General features: G+C 35.4%; 1 protein-coding gene and 2 non-coding genes across 3 annotated transcripts; 1 reads left to right on the forward strand and 2 right to left on the reverse strand.

Annotated features, from left to right (window-relative positions):
* Positions 1-927: 927 nt before the first annotated feature.
* LOC141832695 (small nucleolar RNA snoR117) lies at positions 928-1,013 on the reverse strand. Its single transcript, XR_012602133.1, has one exon. It is a non-coding gene; the product is annotated as a small nucleolar RNA snoR117 (small nucleolar RNA).
* Positions 1,014-1,228: 215 nt separating this feature from the next.
* LOC141832696 (small nucleolar RNA snoR117) lies at positions 1,229-1,313 on the reverse strand. The gene has a single exon (XR_012602134.1). It is a non-coding gene; the product is annotated as a small nucleolar RNA snoR117 (small nucleolar RNA).
* Positions 1,314-4,649: 3,336 nt separating this feature from the next.
* Positions 4,650-17,855, forward strand: LOC141831463 (ABC transporter B family member 20-like). The gene is made up of 11 exons (XM_074718819.1): positions 4,650-5,420; positions 8,295-8,349; positions 8,421-8,596; positions 8,685-8,885; positions 10,823-11,082; positions 11,181-11,491; positions 11,575-11,795; positions 11,900-12,240; positions 12,621-13,396; positions 13,471-13,712; positions 16,203-17,855. The coding sequence occupies exons 1-11, from the start codon at positions 5,058-5,060 to the stop codon at positions 17,430-17,432; spliced, it is 4,176 nt and encodes a 1,391-aa protein (XP_074574920.1). The 5' UTR covers positions 4,650-5,057; the 3' UTR covers positions 17,433-17,855.
* The last annotated feature ends 550 nt before the right edge of the window (positions 17,856-18,405 follow it).

An 18,405-nucleotide genomic window follows, 5' to 3' on the forward strand; every position in this document is an offset into this window, starting at 1 on the left:
TTTCCTTCAGGTTATTATTTTAAACTAATTTTTTATACGAATTATATCTACGAAGTACCGTTAGATAATTTTAGAATTTAATGTGCATTTGAAATAAGTGATATAATTAAATTGATGCACTTGGACCCTAATGATGCAGTCAAAGCCTAGCCTACCAATAAGTGCCCAATGTAAATTTATTAACTCAAAAGTTGATTTTTAACTGACTCATCTATTTATTTTAATATTTTAATTAAGTTAATCAGAAATATTGAAATTAGTTTAACCATTATATATTTATACATTTTCTTATTCTTAGAGTAATGTTTCAAGTGTAATAAAACTTATGGAGCCAAATTTTGTGAGAAAAACTTTATTGGTCTTAGTCATAAAATATACTTAAAAATATTGTTAAGGTGCTGAATTCGTCCCTATCGTTATCTTTTTAAATCACTAGACCAGAATTCATGATACACCTTTAATTGTAAAAAATATTTTTTTCAATAATTAATTCTCTTTAAAGTAAATTTTTCTAAATGTATAATTTAACAGAAAGATACCATGCGTTCGATAAAAAAAATTCATCTTTGGTTTCCAGCTAGTAAATTGTATTGGAAATAATTTAGGAAGACAGATGACAACTTAGGGAGAAAATAGGAAAATAAATAAATTCTATCAATGACAAATTAGAGGGTTTTAAAAGATTTATCAATAAAATTCAATGAAATCTTCCAACAAAATTTGTCATTCCATCCAGATCTCTTTGTAAATCTGAGCCAAAATTTACAGGATTAACAAAAAAAACAATAGAAGAATAAAACTCAAACAAAAAAGTAAACTTACAAAAGTAATAGAGAAAGAAAATTGTTTATTTGCCTTTTTTTGCTAATAAATTGAAACAAGGAAATACGATTGCATCGACAGAGAACTACTAATTTTCCTAATAAAAGGCCTCAGAAGTAGAGAGAGCATCAAAGAGATGACAAAGTCGTCAAATCTCAAATGGTACGGACAATAATATCACATCATCGGCCAATCCATGACTGAAAATAAGAAAGAACAGAAGAAGAAACATAGATTCAGGACACTCGAACTAAAAGAGTAAGTTCAAAAGCAAGAGAAAAACTCACAAGAAACTTTAGTTTACTGCCTTTCTGTTGCTACCAAAGAATCGAAGAGATCTTTCGAACCAGCAGCGTCGGAAGAAAATTGCTCGTCCTAATCCGATCCAAAATCGATGAAAAATGAAAGGCCTCAGAAGTAAAAAAAAAAAAAAGCATCAGAGGAGTCGCCAGATCTCAGGTGGTACGGACAATAATATCGCATCATCAGCCAATCAAAGACGAAAGGCAAAGAAAAGGAAACATGAATTGAGAGTGCTTGTTGGCTTCAAGGGCATTGGAAGAAGGATGGTGAGGATCGGCAAGGAGAGTGGCGGGGCGAGTGGCTGGAAGCTGTGTTAACATTATAATTTATAAAGACCGAGCACACCAACCCTAACTTTTGTGAATGACCATAATGACTCAATTACCCTCCATCGAAATATGAATTATTATAATAGAGATATTTTTCAAAATAACCATAATTAATTCCATAATTTAATGAACGCTTGAATATTTAATACGAATAAATAGACCAACCTTTCTGATTAAAAAGAATACAATTAACATAATCAAATAATCTTTTTAAATTAAATTTTATAAATAATAAGCATTAATACTTGAAATTTGTTGGACTAATTTTCAATAAAAGATAATTACCAACACATTAAACTGTACCAATTGACATGTGATTCTTGCGTCATGATCAACTGCAATTTCTCGATTTACTTTCTCATAATTAGTCGTGGGATCGATCGTGCGGGGCCGTTCAAAGGGTGCTGGGCATCGGATTCCACAAGAAAAAGAAAATCTCACTCCATTTTCCGTTTAAAAGGTGAATAAACCTTGTATTTTTTTATAAAATATAAAACATATAGTGTAAAAAAAACAGATTGTACAAAATTTAATACCGAGATATTAATGATACAAATCTTAAAATTTTGATATAAAGCTTTAAAAGTGAAAAAAAAAAACATGGATTCGAAACAGCAAAGTTATTAAAAAATGTATTGTGTAGTTTTTTTTTCGACCTCTTCTACTTTTCAAATTGAACTTGAATAAATTACATACAACTATTTTGTTTAATTTCAATAGCTCAAATCTCCTTGTGTCGACTTAAAAAATTGATCACATAAACTTTTCTCCCAATGGTTGATTAAAGTCACTCAATATTATTACAATCTATTTAAATTCATTCAAATTGACTCAACACTTAACGATTTAAGAGTGAGCAATGCAATCGAAATAACTTACCAAACCAAACTAATTCAAAATTGTTGTTCAGTTTATTAGGAAAGTTCATTTTTCAAAAGATTGGTTATTTTAATTAAAGCAATTCGGGTTCAATTTTAAAATTGATTAAATTGATTTTTTATTAAATAATAAAAATTAAAATTTTAAATATTTTTTTGTTTTTATCTAATTCGTTGGTCATGAGCAAACCATCTTTAATTAATTGATTAAATTAATTAATTAATTACGAACAACTTCCGTCTTTTTTTGTTTAAAAATAAAAATTCTTCTTTACGAAGAAATACTTCCCTCTTCGTTTGACTTTTCTATTTTGGTAGTTTGAAAATATATATCATATTTATTTATTATTCTTTACGTGTTAATTATTAATTAGATATTTTTGGATTTTCATCTATTTTGATAAATAAGAATTTTAAATTTTTTATTATTTTAATTTTAGAGGATTGATTATTGAATATTTAATAATTTTATAATTTATGATTGATTCTGAATATTTTTTTTCTTTAACACATATCTTGATTTCTTTTATAAAATTATATAATATGTTAAGATTTTTTTAAAGAAAATTAAGTATTTAAGAATCATCAATGATATAGCGGAAATATATTATCCCGAATGTTATTTGAGATAAAGTCATAAAGTCAATTCACCTTTAAAATTTGAAAATCCTAAGACTCTGTCATCCAAATAATAAAAAAAATATCTTAAAATATTTCTTAAACGAATATTTCAGAATTTTTTTAAAAAAATATAATGGATATTTTGGAATATTTTTTAAATAGACATTAATATTTCGGAGATCAATTATATAAAAGATTACTCATATCTATGAGCACAGTTATACATACATCAAATTTAATTTTTCTAAGTTATTAAACTTTCTCCTCACGTAAAATCCTAACTTGAGTGTTGGAATAGTTAATCGAGAATCCACCCCAGCGCTATTTTAACTCTCCTTTTGAGTATTTTTCAAATCTTTTTATCTCTCTGGGTGACTATCTTCGAGAAGCGGCATGTCAACAGTTTATGAATCGGCCGGTGATTTAATCATCTACGATGTATTAGCCGGAATAATCAAGTATGAAAAATATATTGTACAATCTATTGAAAAAAAAAGGTATGAAACCTATGGAGAAAAAATCTCAAGAGTCTTTTGATAAATTTCATATTATTTAGATGTAATTGATCTTCGTCGGATCCAAAATTAGGACTTAGAAGCATGAATTATGAACTCAATATCTATGAAATAGTTTGAAGAGAATATTATGTAAGAGACTCATGTCAATCTTGAAAGTATAAATTCAAAATTCAAGATTTCAAAAAAATGATAATCTCAGTTAGTCGCATGGACTCAATCCCTGGGGTGACCGGTCCGGTCCCACTGCCCAAGGATAAATCGGGAAGCGCACGCAACGACCTACCTAGATGCCCAATATCCTTTGATTGCGATCCCCGTTTAAAGGAACAAAATTCAAGATTTCAAGAAAATATAATCCGTTGTTTGATGATTTTAATTGGTTGGAATATAATATTACCATGTTTATCTTTTAGTTTGATATAAATTATACTTTTATGATTTTACGTGAATTGTGCTCCCTAAAATAAAAACGTTTTGAATCAAAACTACTAAATCGTTTAATTTGTAGTGTTAGTAGATAACCATTTATTATAATATGATTAAAATTATAAAATAATTATAGTAATTTCCACCAAGACACCTGTGACCATTTAGTGTTCTTACTAAAATTATCATATTATTTATTTATTTTTAAACTTACAAAAATTATATCAGTCCTTGTTATTACATTTTAAAAGATTTCTAATCATGATATTTTTAAAAATTTATACCTCATGTAGATCTAAATGATAGACGAGTAAGATCGATCAAGCAAGGATTTATTTTTCATTTATGCTTCCTAAAAAAAAGGGAAAGAAATAAATCAATTACTGTTAAAATCAAGATGGTCGAGAGTGTACATCAATATAACGTCCGCTACGTTACACACAAACCGCCACGGCATCACCCGAAAAGCGTGACAGACGATGGTCGCGGATGGCGCCACCGCGTGCTTCATTAATCAATTCGCACCCGGCGGCGACGCACCCACCCCACACCGACTTCGATCCATCTCAGCCGACCGCTGACCGCACCAACCCGATCGTCCTCTGAGAGCCGCTGGATCTGACTGAATGGTTTGAAAAATCAAAATGACAGCGAAGAAAATGATGCACGCATACGGCGAAAAGCCAAAAGCAAGCATGCATCGTAATCATGCCATGCGGACCCTTTCCTCTTCTCTCTCTCTCTATCTCTCTGTCTTCCCTTTGTCGACGGGTTGATAAACTGAATTCCCAACGGCGACCGCCGTGCGCCGAGTCGACCAGGCCGAGTTCAGCTCCTCCGCCGTCCGGACGGCTCTCCGTCAGCTTGTTGCACACGCCTCACCGCGTTTCCTCTTCCTTTCCGCCTTTACGCCCACCGGGTTGCGCGTTCATTGCCTCGCCCCGTTCGATCCGTTTTTGATAGCGCACCCAACCCGGTGGTTCTCGCTTCGTCATTTTGCCGGTGAGCAACCGTCGTCGAAGACGGTGAACTAGAAGGAGACCCGCTGCGGAAGGCGGGATGAAACCCTAATCCGGCTGGTTCCTAGGGTTTCGATGCGTGGTTAAGGTTTAGATTTTTCTTTTTCGAGGAAGAGGAAGAAGAAGAAGAGGAGGAGGAAGATGATGAGCTCGAGGGGGTTGTTTGGGTGGTCGCCACCCCATATGCAGCCGCTGACGCCGGTCTCGGAGGTTTCGGAACCGCCGGAGTCGCCGTCTCCGTACATGGACAGCGGGGTGGAGGCGGTTCCTGTGGAGGACGACGTCGCCGTCGACGAGATGGAGGAGATAGAGCCGCCTCCCGCTGCGGTGCCCTTCTCCAGGCTATTTGCCTGCGCAGATGAGCTCGATTGGGTGCTGATGGTGGTCGGGGCTGTAGCTGCAGCCGCGCACGGGATGGCGCTGGTGGTCTACTTGCATTTCTTTGGGAGGGCCATCAACTTGCTCGACTCGCAGAGTGAGGCGCTGTTCGGTAAAATCAAGCTGGTACGTTGGGCATTAGTACTTCACTTATTTTATCTGTTCTTCTCCTTGTTTTACGATTTTTTATATCTGGATTGTCTGATGGAAGGAGAAAATCATCCTAATATGAGTTGATGCATTCAACTTTTATGCTTTATAAGCGTCCTGCAGCAACTTTGAACTCGACATTGGTTTTTATCAGTTTGCCTTTTAGCAGTTTCAGTAATTTGCAGCACATACCATGGCCAAATTTCAAGTTAAATGTGTTTGAAACTACAAATGTTGCGGGAAGCAATTGATCATCTAAATCTCGAGTGCACTTCCTCTTTTCAATACGCCTATGCCTTGGTCATCACCTAGATGGCAAAGGAGTTTAGGACGTCAATGCTATGACAGCATTTGTGCATGGTTGCCCAGAAGTTAACTTTGTTATTCGTTTAGCACTTAATCCACTTATAGTTTAATTAAACGATAAGGTCCCAGTTAATTTACTATTTACTATGCAGAGTTAATTTACTATCGGCACTTTACCGAACCACATGAGCAAGATTCAATTTACCCTTTTCACGTACCTAAGTTTCAAAAGTCCAAAAACATGTAATGCTTTCCTGTTATACCCCTCCCTTCTTTCCATGCTTAAAATTTTCTCAATCCGTTCAAATATTCACTGCTCTCAATTACGATGTCGATTTCGGATTTGAGGGCATCTTGCAGGAATTTATTGGTTTTAGTTTGAAATCTCTAAGTGCATCAGTTAATTTCAGACAAAACTGGCTGATGGACTTAGTGAACTCTGGATCACTTTAAACCAAAATGAATGTTCTCCGGCAAGCCTCCTTAACGTATTTATGCCTTCAAATCTGAATTCGATAGCGTAAATTGAGAGCAGTGAATTTTGAACTCGCAAAGGCTTGATAAAATTTATCAAAAGCTCATTATAAGGCCTAGGATAATGATATTGACTAACCAACACTATCAATGGATTCCTAGGACTCCTATTTCGAAAAATATCAAATTTTCGAATGGTATAGGTCCATCTGTCAATTTCAGACAAAATTGATTGATGGACCTAGAAAACTTCGAATTACTTCAAACCAAAACCAATATAGTCTTGGAAGCCACTTTAATGTATCTATGTTCTCCAATCTAAATTCGATAGCGTAAATTGAGAACAACAAAATTTTCAACTTGCCAAGCTTGATAAAATTTATCACAAGTTCATTATAAAGCATAGGATAATGATACTCACTAACCAACACCATCAATGAGTTCTTAAGACTCTTCATTTGAAAATATCATTTGAAAATATCAAACTTTTGAATTCAAAGGCAAGGTAAGGTTGTAGGATCCTTTCTTCAAATGATGTAGGTCCATTCAAAATTGGCTGATGAACCTAGAAAATTCTGAATAATTTCAAATCAAAATCAATGTACTCCTGAAAGGCTCCTTAATGTATTCATGCCCTTATATCTGAAATCAACAATGTAAATTGAGAGCAATGAATTTTTAAAGGGTTGAAAAAAATTTGAGTGTGGAAAGAAAAAATTTGGACGTGGAAAGAGGAAGGGGTATAATGGGGAAGCGCAATGTGTTTTTGGAATTTTGAAACTTGGGTACGTGAAATGGATAATACTGAATCTTACTCACGCGGTTCAGTAAAATGCCGATTTACTATTAACTATGCAGAGACTGTATTATACTGTTTTAGCAACATAACCTAAATACTTGGTCAGTATTATTAGTGATAGGCCATCTCTTTCGTTTTGCGTAGCTATGAATTATGGAATTTATTCTCTCTTGTAAGATATAATATTGACTGGATTGAACTTTTCTACACTAAGTATGCCAAAATGAATTTAAATGAACTTGATTAATGATGGCTTGACTACTGCTTAATAGTTGAAATGGTTGTTATATTTTTGTAATTTGTTTCTCCAAAATTTTTCAATTGATTATACAATTTTTTAAGGGTTAATATATAAATCTAGCACATTCTTTATATGAATTTTCAAATCTTAGGAATAAATGGTACAATCCAACACAAGGAAATAACATGATTAATTGCACCATCTAATCAAGAGAGATTGTGCTATACCTGCTAAAATAGGTCTTGACATGCAAAGTATACTTTCTTCAAACTTCATGATAGGAATCAGTTATTGGTTAGGGATTTTAAAATGAAACAGAAAACCTAAGCCAATTGTACTAAACTGGAGGATCTCTCAATAGAAATTGCCTATTACTAAAAAACTCAACAAAAAAACCATCAAAAGATTAAAAGGCTTGGTTAACTCTCTCTCACCAAGCTTCGGAGCATTTTGATTACCTTTGAGTGGTTTGTGTCTCTTTTTTGATTTCTCTAATGTTTCCAACATCATTCATCCTAGACTCTGGTCTGCAAACAAGGTAAAACTATTGGTTCCAACCTCATTTCGGCTTGAGCCTATACAAACCATTAAAATCGAACCAAACTATTTAGTTTTTTTATAATACATAATACATGCATATATAGATTAGTATGGTAATTAATAGGATTTCTTTTTTTTTTTAAATCTTTTTGTTATGCTCACTATTCGACATAATACTTAAATTATATTAAGTTTTGAATCTTGCTTGAATCATGTTTCTATTGTTTAAATTCTCTTCTGAAAATGCTAATTCTGGGCTTTCCATTTTATATCGATTCATTAATCTCCATTTATGAACTCTCTTCATACTTCTGTTGTTTATGAGAGAAAGAAAATCATATTCTTTTATTTTTTTCTTACTGAATTTAAAAACGTCTCGCTTGATATCCAATGGGCTTTAGTTGGTTTTTCTAGACAAAACTATATAATGATTTTCATACTGAGATCATGAAGCCTCAATGTGTTGTAATATTTTCTTGTTCCTTTGCAGCATGCCCTGTATGTCATTTACATAGCTGTAGGAGTATTTGTTGCTGGTTGGATAGGTATGGCTGAAATTCCAAAATTCTGAGTTGCAAGTCCATTTTCCATGCATACTGATTAAATGAGTTCATAGAGGTCTCCTGCTGGATTCTTACTGGAGAGAGGCAGACTGCAGTCATTAGGTCAAAGTATGTCCAAGTCTTACTAAACCAGGACATGAGTTTTTTTGACACCTACGGGAATAATGGAGATATAGTTAGCCAAGTATTGAGTGATGTGCTGCTCATCCAGTCTGCTCTAAGTGAAAAAGTATGGTAATAAATAGTTTGCATTCAGCAGGCAGTTCTACTTTTAATATTCCAGTGTCTGATGGTGTATCTTTGCATATGTTTTTCAGGTTGGAAACTATATTCATAACATGGCAACATTCTTTGGTGGTCTTATCATTGGTTTGATCAATTGTTGGCAGATAGCACTTTTAACACTAGCAACTGGTCCTTTCATTGTTGCAGCAGGAGGAATATCTAATATTTTTCTCCATCGGCTAGCTGAAAATATTCAAGATGCATATGCTGAAGCAGCAAGTATTGCAGAGCAGGTTTTATAGTTTGCTATTTTCTTCTTCTTCTTAGCCATTTATCCTACGAGTTGGGATTTTGTTTTCTTCATTTCACATATTAATGTACCAATAGGTTATCAAAGATTTGAAAATTAAGCTTGAATTAATAGTTAGCAGTTGTCCTATAAGCAGACCTGATTGAGGTTAAAATGGATGATAAGATTGGATTTATCAGAGTTATGAAAATCGCTTTGACTAGTTTTGACAGTGTTGACTCTATCCAAATAAGTGGGAATATAAATACAAGTAAATGGGAATTGAATAGTCAAGAAATGTTAAATTCCATGTTTGAATAAAAACTAAGGGGAAATATATTGGGCTGTAGGAATATGTTTTCCATTGTTTGGTTGGATTGGATATCAGGAATGATTTGGAACAATTGTAAAAGAACAAAAATACGTTAACATTTGTAAAAAACATCAAACAACAAATTCTATTTGACTATAGTATTTGATAATCACAAACAATTATAGATTAACTAGAAAAACTATGAAAGGGAAGTGGACACTGCTATCATAGTAAGAGCGAACAAAAATTTTTCTCTACTTGATCACTAGCTTATGCTTTTTCATCTATTTAAATATCCTACTTGAAAAAAATGTATTTTGTTACCGACTTATTTGTAAATAACATATATTACAAGAGCTTACATGTGATATTATTCCAATGAATAATATGTATAAGTGGAAAGAGACTACCTAGGGAACTGCGACAACTAAATATTTCTACTTTTTTGGTATTAGAGTTGGTGATTTTGAGCTTGTAGCAACTTATCATGGAGCACAAAACTAGGTCTGCCTCCTTTGTATGCCTTTGGTCGCGTCTCTGCTTGTGCACTTTCACAGTGTGTCAACATTTGCCTCTACCTGTGTGCATTTGCACCTACCTTGACCCATACGTGTCTGTGCTCACCTTTGCCACACGTCTGTACTCACCTCCGCCACATGCCTATGCTTGCCTTCACTGTGTGTCTACACCTACTAATGGTCTCCACTTGCATGCCTTTGGCCATGCACTTCTGCCTTCACACCTTGAATGCGATCCCTAATATTGCTGTGCTCCTCTCTTCACCCTTGATTGAGTCGACAAGGGGGTCTCATCGAGGTGATGAATTCTTATGTTAGCAATTGGATTATAGTTTTTCGGTAGCTTCTAAACCTTGGAGATGCTTTGCCTCTGCAACTGTAGCCAACAACGTTTTAAAAAGAGATTTCCAGATGGTAGACAATCAACCGGCTACATAGTGCATATGCATTATTAGTGGTATGTGTCTATATATATATATGTGTGTGTGTGTGTGTGTTGGTAAAAATGATTTGCTGTATCTGACTAAATACTAATCAATCCATCCAATTTATGGTTCCACAAAAGAAATTTATAACAATCATACAATAGACTACACATAATGTGACATAAAATATGTTGCATACTCGTGGTTATTTGTAACATACTTTTTAATGTAACTCACTTGCAAAACTAATGGTTAAGTTAATACTTTTTAGTTATACATGACAACATAAACTTGGTTTAATGTTTCTCAATCACAAGAATTAACTTTTTTGTGGAGAAAAATCCTCAGTAAGTTCTAGATCATCTAACAAACTGAACCAATTTTTTGTACTACAAGATTGCCTGCCTAGCTTGCGTATGCACTTGACTGACCTTCCTAGGTTTTTGGGCTGTCTAAAGGTATCACATATATCATACGCAATGCCGTCCCTTATCTAAAATCCACAGTATATGCTGTCTTGACTTATCTTTATAAAATTGGTGCTCAGATCAACATATGAGATGAATTCGTCCTTAGGGAATTATTTATAGCAATATAATATCAATGGTGAACAATGGATCTCTATTTTTTAGTTCATCTGTACAATTTGGTGGAAATTCTTTTTACACACTTTTTGATTTTGCAGGCGATTTCATACATTAGGACATTGTATGCCTTTACAAATGATACTCTTGCTAAGTATTCTTATGCAACCTCACTTCAAGCTACCCTAAGGTATGGAATACTGATTAGTCTAGTGCAAGGCCTTGGTCTTGGCTTCACATATGGTCTTGCTATATGTTCTTGTGCTTTACAACTTTGGGTTGGGAGGTTCCTGATTTCGAATGGAAAGGCTAATGGTGGAGAAATTATTACAGCTTTGTTTGCTGTAATTTTGAGTGGCCTGTAAGTAAGCTTTGTTATGAAACCTACATTTGTCTTCTGGATATCTTTTCGTTTCTCTCTAGGATATCTTTTGTTCTCATTTAGTCTGTCATTTTCAGTGGACTTAATCAAGCAGCTACCAATTTCTATTCATTTGAGCAAGGGAGAATTGCTGCTTACAGACTTTATGAGATGATAAGCCGTTCAAATTCTTCTGTTAATCAGGATGGAAGTACCTTAGCTACAGTGCAAGGAAATATTGAGTTCAGGAATGTTTACTTCAGCTATCTTTCGCGTCCAGAAATTCCCATACTGAGTGGCTTTTACCTAACTGTACCTGCTAGAAAAACTGTGGCCCTTGTTGGTAGGAATGGTTCTGGAAAAAGTAGTATAATTCCCCTTATGGAGCGTTTCTATGATCCCACCTTAGGTTTGTCTTCTTTGACTTTCCTGTCACACACTAATGTACGTTTCATTGATGCATGACAGTTTTGTCTTGATTTCTTGATGCAGGTGAAGTTCTATTGGATGGGGAGAATATAAAACATCTGAAGTTGGAATGGTTGAGAAGCCAAATCGGATTAGTTACCCAGGAACCAGCTTTATTAAGTTTGAGCATCAGGGATAATATAGCTTATGGAAGATCTGCTACATCTGATCAGATTGAAGAAGCTGCTAAAACAGCTCATGCACACGCTTTCATAACTTCTCTTGAAATGGGATACGAAACTCAGGTTGATCTTGCACATGCTTAATTTTGAGTTTGTCTGTCATTTTGGGTTGAGTCTCGTTTGATATCCTATTTTGTATTGCACTTATTGAACCTTATGCAATATAGGTTGGTAGGACTGGTTTAGCATTGACTGAAGAACAGAAAATAAAAATCTCAATAGCTCGTGCTGTGCTTTCAAATCCTTCTATTCTTCTACTGGATGAGGTCACAGGTGGACTTGATTTTGAGGCCGAAAAGGCTGTTCAAGAGGCTCTGGATATTCTCATGTTGGGGAGATCCACTATTATAATAGCTAGGCGCCTTAGTCTCATTCGCAATGCAGATTATATAGCAGTAATGGAGGAGGGTCAACTGATGGAAATGGGCACTCATGATGAATTATTGAATCGAGATGGTTTATATGCAGAGCTTCTGAGATGTGAAGAAGCATCAAAGCTTCCCAAGAGGTATCTTTCCTACACAATTCTGTTGTATGATTATTGAAAAGACAATTTAATTAAAGATACAATTGCTTAGAATGAGACCTCATTTCCAGGTACCATTTTACAAGATAGAGACACCTTTTAAACTAATTAGTTAATGCTATAAGAAGATTCTCTTCTGAAGTTGTGATTTACTGTCTTATGTTGAAAGCAATGTTGCTAAATCATATTGTTCTTCCTGTAGCAATGATTCTTTGTATTTTAGGTTGTTTGTGGCTCTGCTTTTGGACAAATTCATCTGCATTGTGTTCTGTCTAATTAGCATATTTCTCTTAGGTTTTTGTTTCTGAAATATTCTTTTTCAGAATCTGTGCAGAATAAATTTCATTGTCAAAATCTTTCAGGATGCCCATAAGGAATTACAAAGACTCAACTTTTCAAATCGAAAAGGATTTATCAGGAAGTCAAGGTCTTCAAGAATCATCTTCTCCAATGATGTCAAAATCACCTTCTCTTCAGAGAGCACATGGTAATCTTGCAAGTCGACAGCCTGATATTTATAACTCACATGAATCATCAAAGAGTCAAAGCCCACCTTCAGAACTAATGGTGGAAAATGGGTTTCCTCTGATTTCTTCAGAAAGAATCCCATCTATCAAAAGGCAGGACAGCTTTGAGATGAGATTACCCGAGCTTCCTAAAATAGATGTGCATTCTATAAATCGCCAATTTTCAAATACCTCAGACCCAGAATCTCCTATTTCTCCGTTGCTCACATCTGATCCTAAAAATGAGCGCTCTCATTCGAAAACTTTCAGCCGCCCTCTAAATCAATTTGATCACATGTCCACCAATCAGAAGGAGCTTGCAGTCCACAAACCTCCATCCTTTTGGAGGCTTGTGGAACTCAGTTTGGCTGAATGGTTTTGTGCTCTTCTAGGAAGTACTGGTGCTGCAATTTTCGGATCATTTAATCCTCTCCTTGCTTACATTATTGCACTTATTGTGGCAGCATATTATAGAATAGATGTCCGTGATGTCCATAATGAAGTGAACAAGTGGTGTTTGATTATTGCATGCATGGGTGTTATTACTGTGGTTGCAAATTTTTTGCAGCACTTCTATTTTGGTATAATGGGGGAGAAGATGACTGAGCGGGTTAGAAGGATGATGTTCTCTGGTAAATTTTCTTTTCTTTAAATAATTATTTGTTATATCAACATGTGTACTTCTGACAATTTTTATTATGTCTAGCAATGTTACGCAACGAAGTTGGGTGGTTTGATGAAGAAGAGAACAGTGCTGATACATTGTCCATGCATCTAGCTAATGATGCAACATTTGTTCGTGCTGCATTCAGTAACCGACTTTCTATATTTGTACAAGACACTGCAGCTGTAGTTGTTGCTCTTCTTATAGGGATGCTACTAGAATGGCGTGTGGCACTTGTTGCACTGGCTACTCTACCTATATTAGTAGTTTCTGCTATTGCACAGGTAAGCTTCATATTATATGCTTAGAACATGTAAATTTTTGAAATCTCAATTTTAGACTTTTATGCTTGTTTGTTTTGGAATATTGTGCTAGTTATTTACATATTTGTTTCAGTGTTATTAGTTGGTGTGTTTTTGTGTAAATAATGGCCTCAAGTTGTTTTATTGATAATTTACTTATGTTGAGTTATTATAGATGATGGTTATACATGAAATGGTATAGTCCCACATAGGATAATTATATTATCAAGTGTTAGGTAAAAGTCATACAAATATTAGCCAGTTGTTCTCTTTAATTACTTGGTTGCAATACAATACAATAATTTTCCTCTTAATTTGGTATTAGAGCAGGTTTGCTTCTAAGTTTATGTTTCCTCTCAATACTCTTGGGAGGATGTGAGTTTTATATGATGATGTGACCTCTCGTCCACCCATTTTTCTTCACATCTCAACTGTCTCTATCATGATGATCTTTTAATTAATCCAGTCTTGGTGCCTGTCTGTTGTCATCATGCTGTCTTCCATATTTGAATCTACGACATTGACACATGCAGTGTCATTTCCCTTTAATACATATATACTAAAATGATGTTGTACTTTCAATATGGTGTTAACTAGTAGTAGCATAAACATATAGGAGGTTCTTATGGGTAATATTATATACCTTATATGTCATTATTGTATGGCTTAAAAAAGTTGTCTTCCCAAGAAGATAAGAATGAAATATTCGATTTTCTTCTGTCTGAAGCAAAACAAAGGAATAAATGAGCTGAAATCAAGGAAGGCAGTCTTTATTTTCATAAGGCATCCACTCAAACGATGGAAGGAGAGTTTTAGTGCAACGGTAAAGTTGTTGTCATATGACCTAAAGGTCATGAGTTTGAGTCTCAGAAACACTCTCTTGCAAAGCAAGGTAAGGTTGCTTATAATAGACCCTTTCTCGGAACTCCGCATTGGTGAGAACTTCGTGCACCGAGCTGCCCTTTATCCACTCAAAAGATGCTTAGTGGGGCAGCAAAATTGGAATGCTCAGAGATGATTCGAGAAGCCAGAAGTGGCATGCTCAATAGTGTACCAAAATGGGAAATTGGGAAAGTAACAAACATGGGTGGGCAAGCCAGCAAAGGAAATAAATTGCATCAACGTAAAGTGTAAATTTTCTAAGAAGGCTAGAAAAAAGCGAATAGACCTCGCTGTAACATACATGAATGCTAAAAAGGAAAAGAAAGTTTATAGCAGATAAAATCTAGTTTGATGATCAGGACTAAGACTGTTATGACTCGAATATCTGGTTTACCTCAGGTGAAAATGTTGAAACTTGTCTTGTTAAGTTTGTGGCAACTAGTGAATCTAATGAACTGCCCTGAACAGGTCCAAGAGTGACTTTGATACTCTGGATCTAAGCAAGAACAATAATTACTTTAGTAACTAGAATGGGAGTATACAAGATCTTTTGGTTCATTCTAATGCAAAAAGAAATCTGAATATACAAGAATTTCAAGAACCAGCAAGTAAACTTGGAGCTAGCAAGCCATAAAAGATGGATGTAGATGCACCTGAATATGCTAGGGTATTGATAATTCTTTCTACTATCTCCTTGCCTTTGGTATTCTGCTGCTGCTTTAAGGGTTAATCTTGACAACTGTTTTACTTTCATCTTCATTTCTCTGTATCTCCTACTTTGAATTTTATTTCCTTTTTAATTTTCTGTCATCCTAACTAGATGTCACCCACTGTTAAACAAATAATAGATCCTTTATAAGCATTATGTATCAATGTAATTTTGCATTTTGTGTAAATGGAGTTTAAGGTTCAAAATATGAGCTGGAGTTTCAGTCCCTGGTTGGAACGAAATAGTTTCGTGCCTTCTTGGGCATGTGGCAAATGGTGCTGGTTGCTGCAATGAGGACAGAAAAGGGAAAGAATAAGAGTAGGAGGAAACTTATTTGGCGGAGACATGCTGGTGTTGGAGAAAGTTTCTTGCAAGTCATGACATGCTGTGGTATCTCCCTCATGAGCAGGTGATATAGGAAGCTTAACTAGGGTTTTGGATCTGGATGGAAGTCATGTCTAGGCCGATTGCTCTTTTTTAGTCCTTGCAGTTCATGGAAGGTTACGATGAAGGATGAGCAATTTAGAGCTTCGCATGATGAAGGATGAGGGGTTCAAAGCTTCTCACAACAAAGGATGAACAATTCAGAAGTTTCTCATGAAGAAGGCACTAAGTTCCACTCGTCTGCTCATGTACTTTGGTGTTGGAGCTTCTCACGTGCTAGTCAGCAGATGGGCCAGGCGGAGTGAATTTTTGCCTAAACTGAGTGGGGTGCAAAATGAAATTTGAAATCATGCTTTTTAACTAGTCTTTTAGAATATTTACACTATCTTTTCATATCTTGAAGTTCCATCATTTTACTTTAGTTACATGCCTTAAAAGAATCAAGGTAGTACATATTTGTATGTTCTTAAAAATCCTTTTATTTTATCCACTTGCAGAAACTGTGGCTCGCTGGATTTTCTAGAGGCATTCAGGAGATGCACAGGAAAGCCTCATTAGTCCTTGAGGATGCTGTTCGAAACATTTATACTGTTGTTGCATTTTGTGCCGGTAATAAGATAATGGAACTTTACAGGCTGCAGCTCAGCAGAATTCTGAAACAGAGTTTTATCCAGGGAATGGCTATTGGATTTGGTTTTGGCTTCTCACAGTTCCTTCTTTTTGCCTGTAACTCTCTTCTTCTTTGGTACACTGCTGTGTCTGTGCATGAAGGCCGAATCACAATAGCCACAGCATTAAAAGAGTACATCGTTTTCACTTTTGCTACCTTTGCTTTGGTGGAGCCATTTGGCCTTGCTCCTTACATTCTAAAACGGCGAAAGTCCCTCACCTCAGTATTTGACATTATAGACCGGGTACCCACTATAGATCCCGATGACACCACTGGCATAAAACCACCTAATATCTATGGGAGCATTGAGTTAAAAAGTGTTGATTTCTGTTATCCAACTAGACCTGAAATGATGGTGCTCAGCAATTTCTCCCTTAAAGTTAGTGGGGGGCAAACAGTTGCAGTTGTGGGTGTATCTGGATCTGGGAAAAGCACTATAATATCTTTAATTGAGAGATTTTATGATCCTGTTGCTGGCCAAATATTGTTGGACGGACGTGATCTAAAGCTTTTCAATTTAAGATGGTTGCGCAGCCATATGGGTCTGGTTCAACAGGAGCCAGTCATATTTTCAACGACTATAAGAGAGAATATCATCTATGCCAGGCACAATGCAACTGAAGCCGAGATGAAAGAAGCTGCAAGGATAGCTAATGCACATCACTTCATCAGCAGTCTGCCACATGGTTATGACACGCATGTGGGCATGAGAGGGGTTGATTTGACACCCGGACAGAAGCAACGGATTGCAATTGCTAGGGTAGTGTTGAAGAATGCTCCTATATTGTTGTTGGACGAGGCAAGCTCTTCTATTGAATCTGAATCAAGTCGAGTGGTGCAGGAGGCACTTGGCACGCTGATTATGGGTAACAAAACCACAATTCTTATTGCACATCGTGCAACCATGATGAAGCATGTGGACACCATTGTCGTCCTTAATGGTGGTAGGATAGTTGAACAGGGGACACATGAGTCCTTGGTGCAGAAGAATGGCTTGTACGTCAGGTTGATGCAGCCTCACTTCAGCAAAGGCCTTCGTCAGCATCGGCTTATTTAGGCTAGTTCTTGGTGGTATTTGTAAATTATAGCATAATGTCAAAGTTCTGTTTCGCTGGTCATTTGGGTGTCCATGTTTGGGATGTTAATACATGGCAGTGCCGGTGCTGGACGATGCGTGTCAACGGTGATGCTCCGGATACTTGGTGAAATGGAATACCGACGCCCCTGTGACATGGTGGAACTCTACTAAAAATAGTTAAAAGGGCTAAATTGTAGTGTCAGTAGGATCGGATCAGTTATTAGGATTTGTTTGATGTTTTGAGGACAAATGAGCCAGTGAGGCAGCGTGATTGGTGTTGTGCATTAATTCTTTGGGAGGCTCCCTCTATAATGTTATTTTTTCTGGAGGCGTTGCATTGGCTTGATTGTGTAATACGCTTTATGGAGAGATGTTTCTACTAATCGATTGTTTTTGGGGATATGATATGTAATGTCACTAATCAGTCTACTTATCTTGATTGAAGTGGATTTGATGTGAAACTACAGTCAACCTATTGGTTTTTAGAAGCTTCCATGTCTATCTATTCAATTTGCATGGGAGCCTCGATAAGTCTTATGATATTGAAGTTTGTATTTTAAAAAAGGTGGATGAGCTTGGGCTGAGTAGAATCTTCATCATTTTCAAATTTGTGTTCTAGTTCATTTGTTCAGATATTAGTAGGACATTTTTTTAAAAAATAATTTATTATTCTTATTGCTGGTCTATTTATTTATTCATTTTTGTAATTCAGGTGTTAAGTTTTATTCTTAATTTTGAAGGAAGATAATCTTTTTCTTCAATATGATTATCAGATAAATTTAAAATATCATTTATGTATATTTAGAAGTTCATTTTTTAAATATTCGTTCATATTACGATTTAAATTTTGATTGATTGATTTATTTTTTTGTGTGTCAATGGTTCAATTATTTATTTATTTTATTAAAGATATCTAGATTTTATTAGCCAATTAATTTTGAGATTTATGATC

The sequence above is a fragment of the Curcuma longa genome, chromosome 7, assembly GCF_044706935.1.
Source record: "Curcuma longa cultivar G26 ecotype Majalengka, Jawa Barat chromosome 7, ITB_CL_G26_1.1, whole genome shotgun sequence".
NCBI lineage: Eukaryota > Viridiplantae > Streptophyta > Magnoliopsida > Zingiberales > Zingiberaceae > Curcuma > Curcuma longa.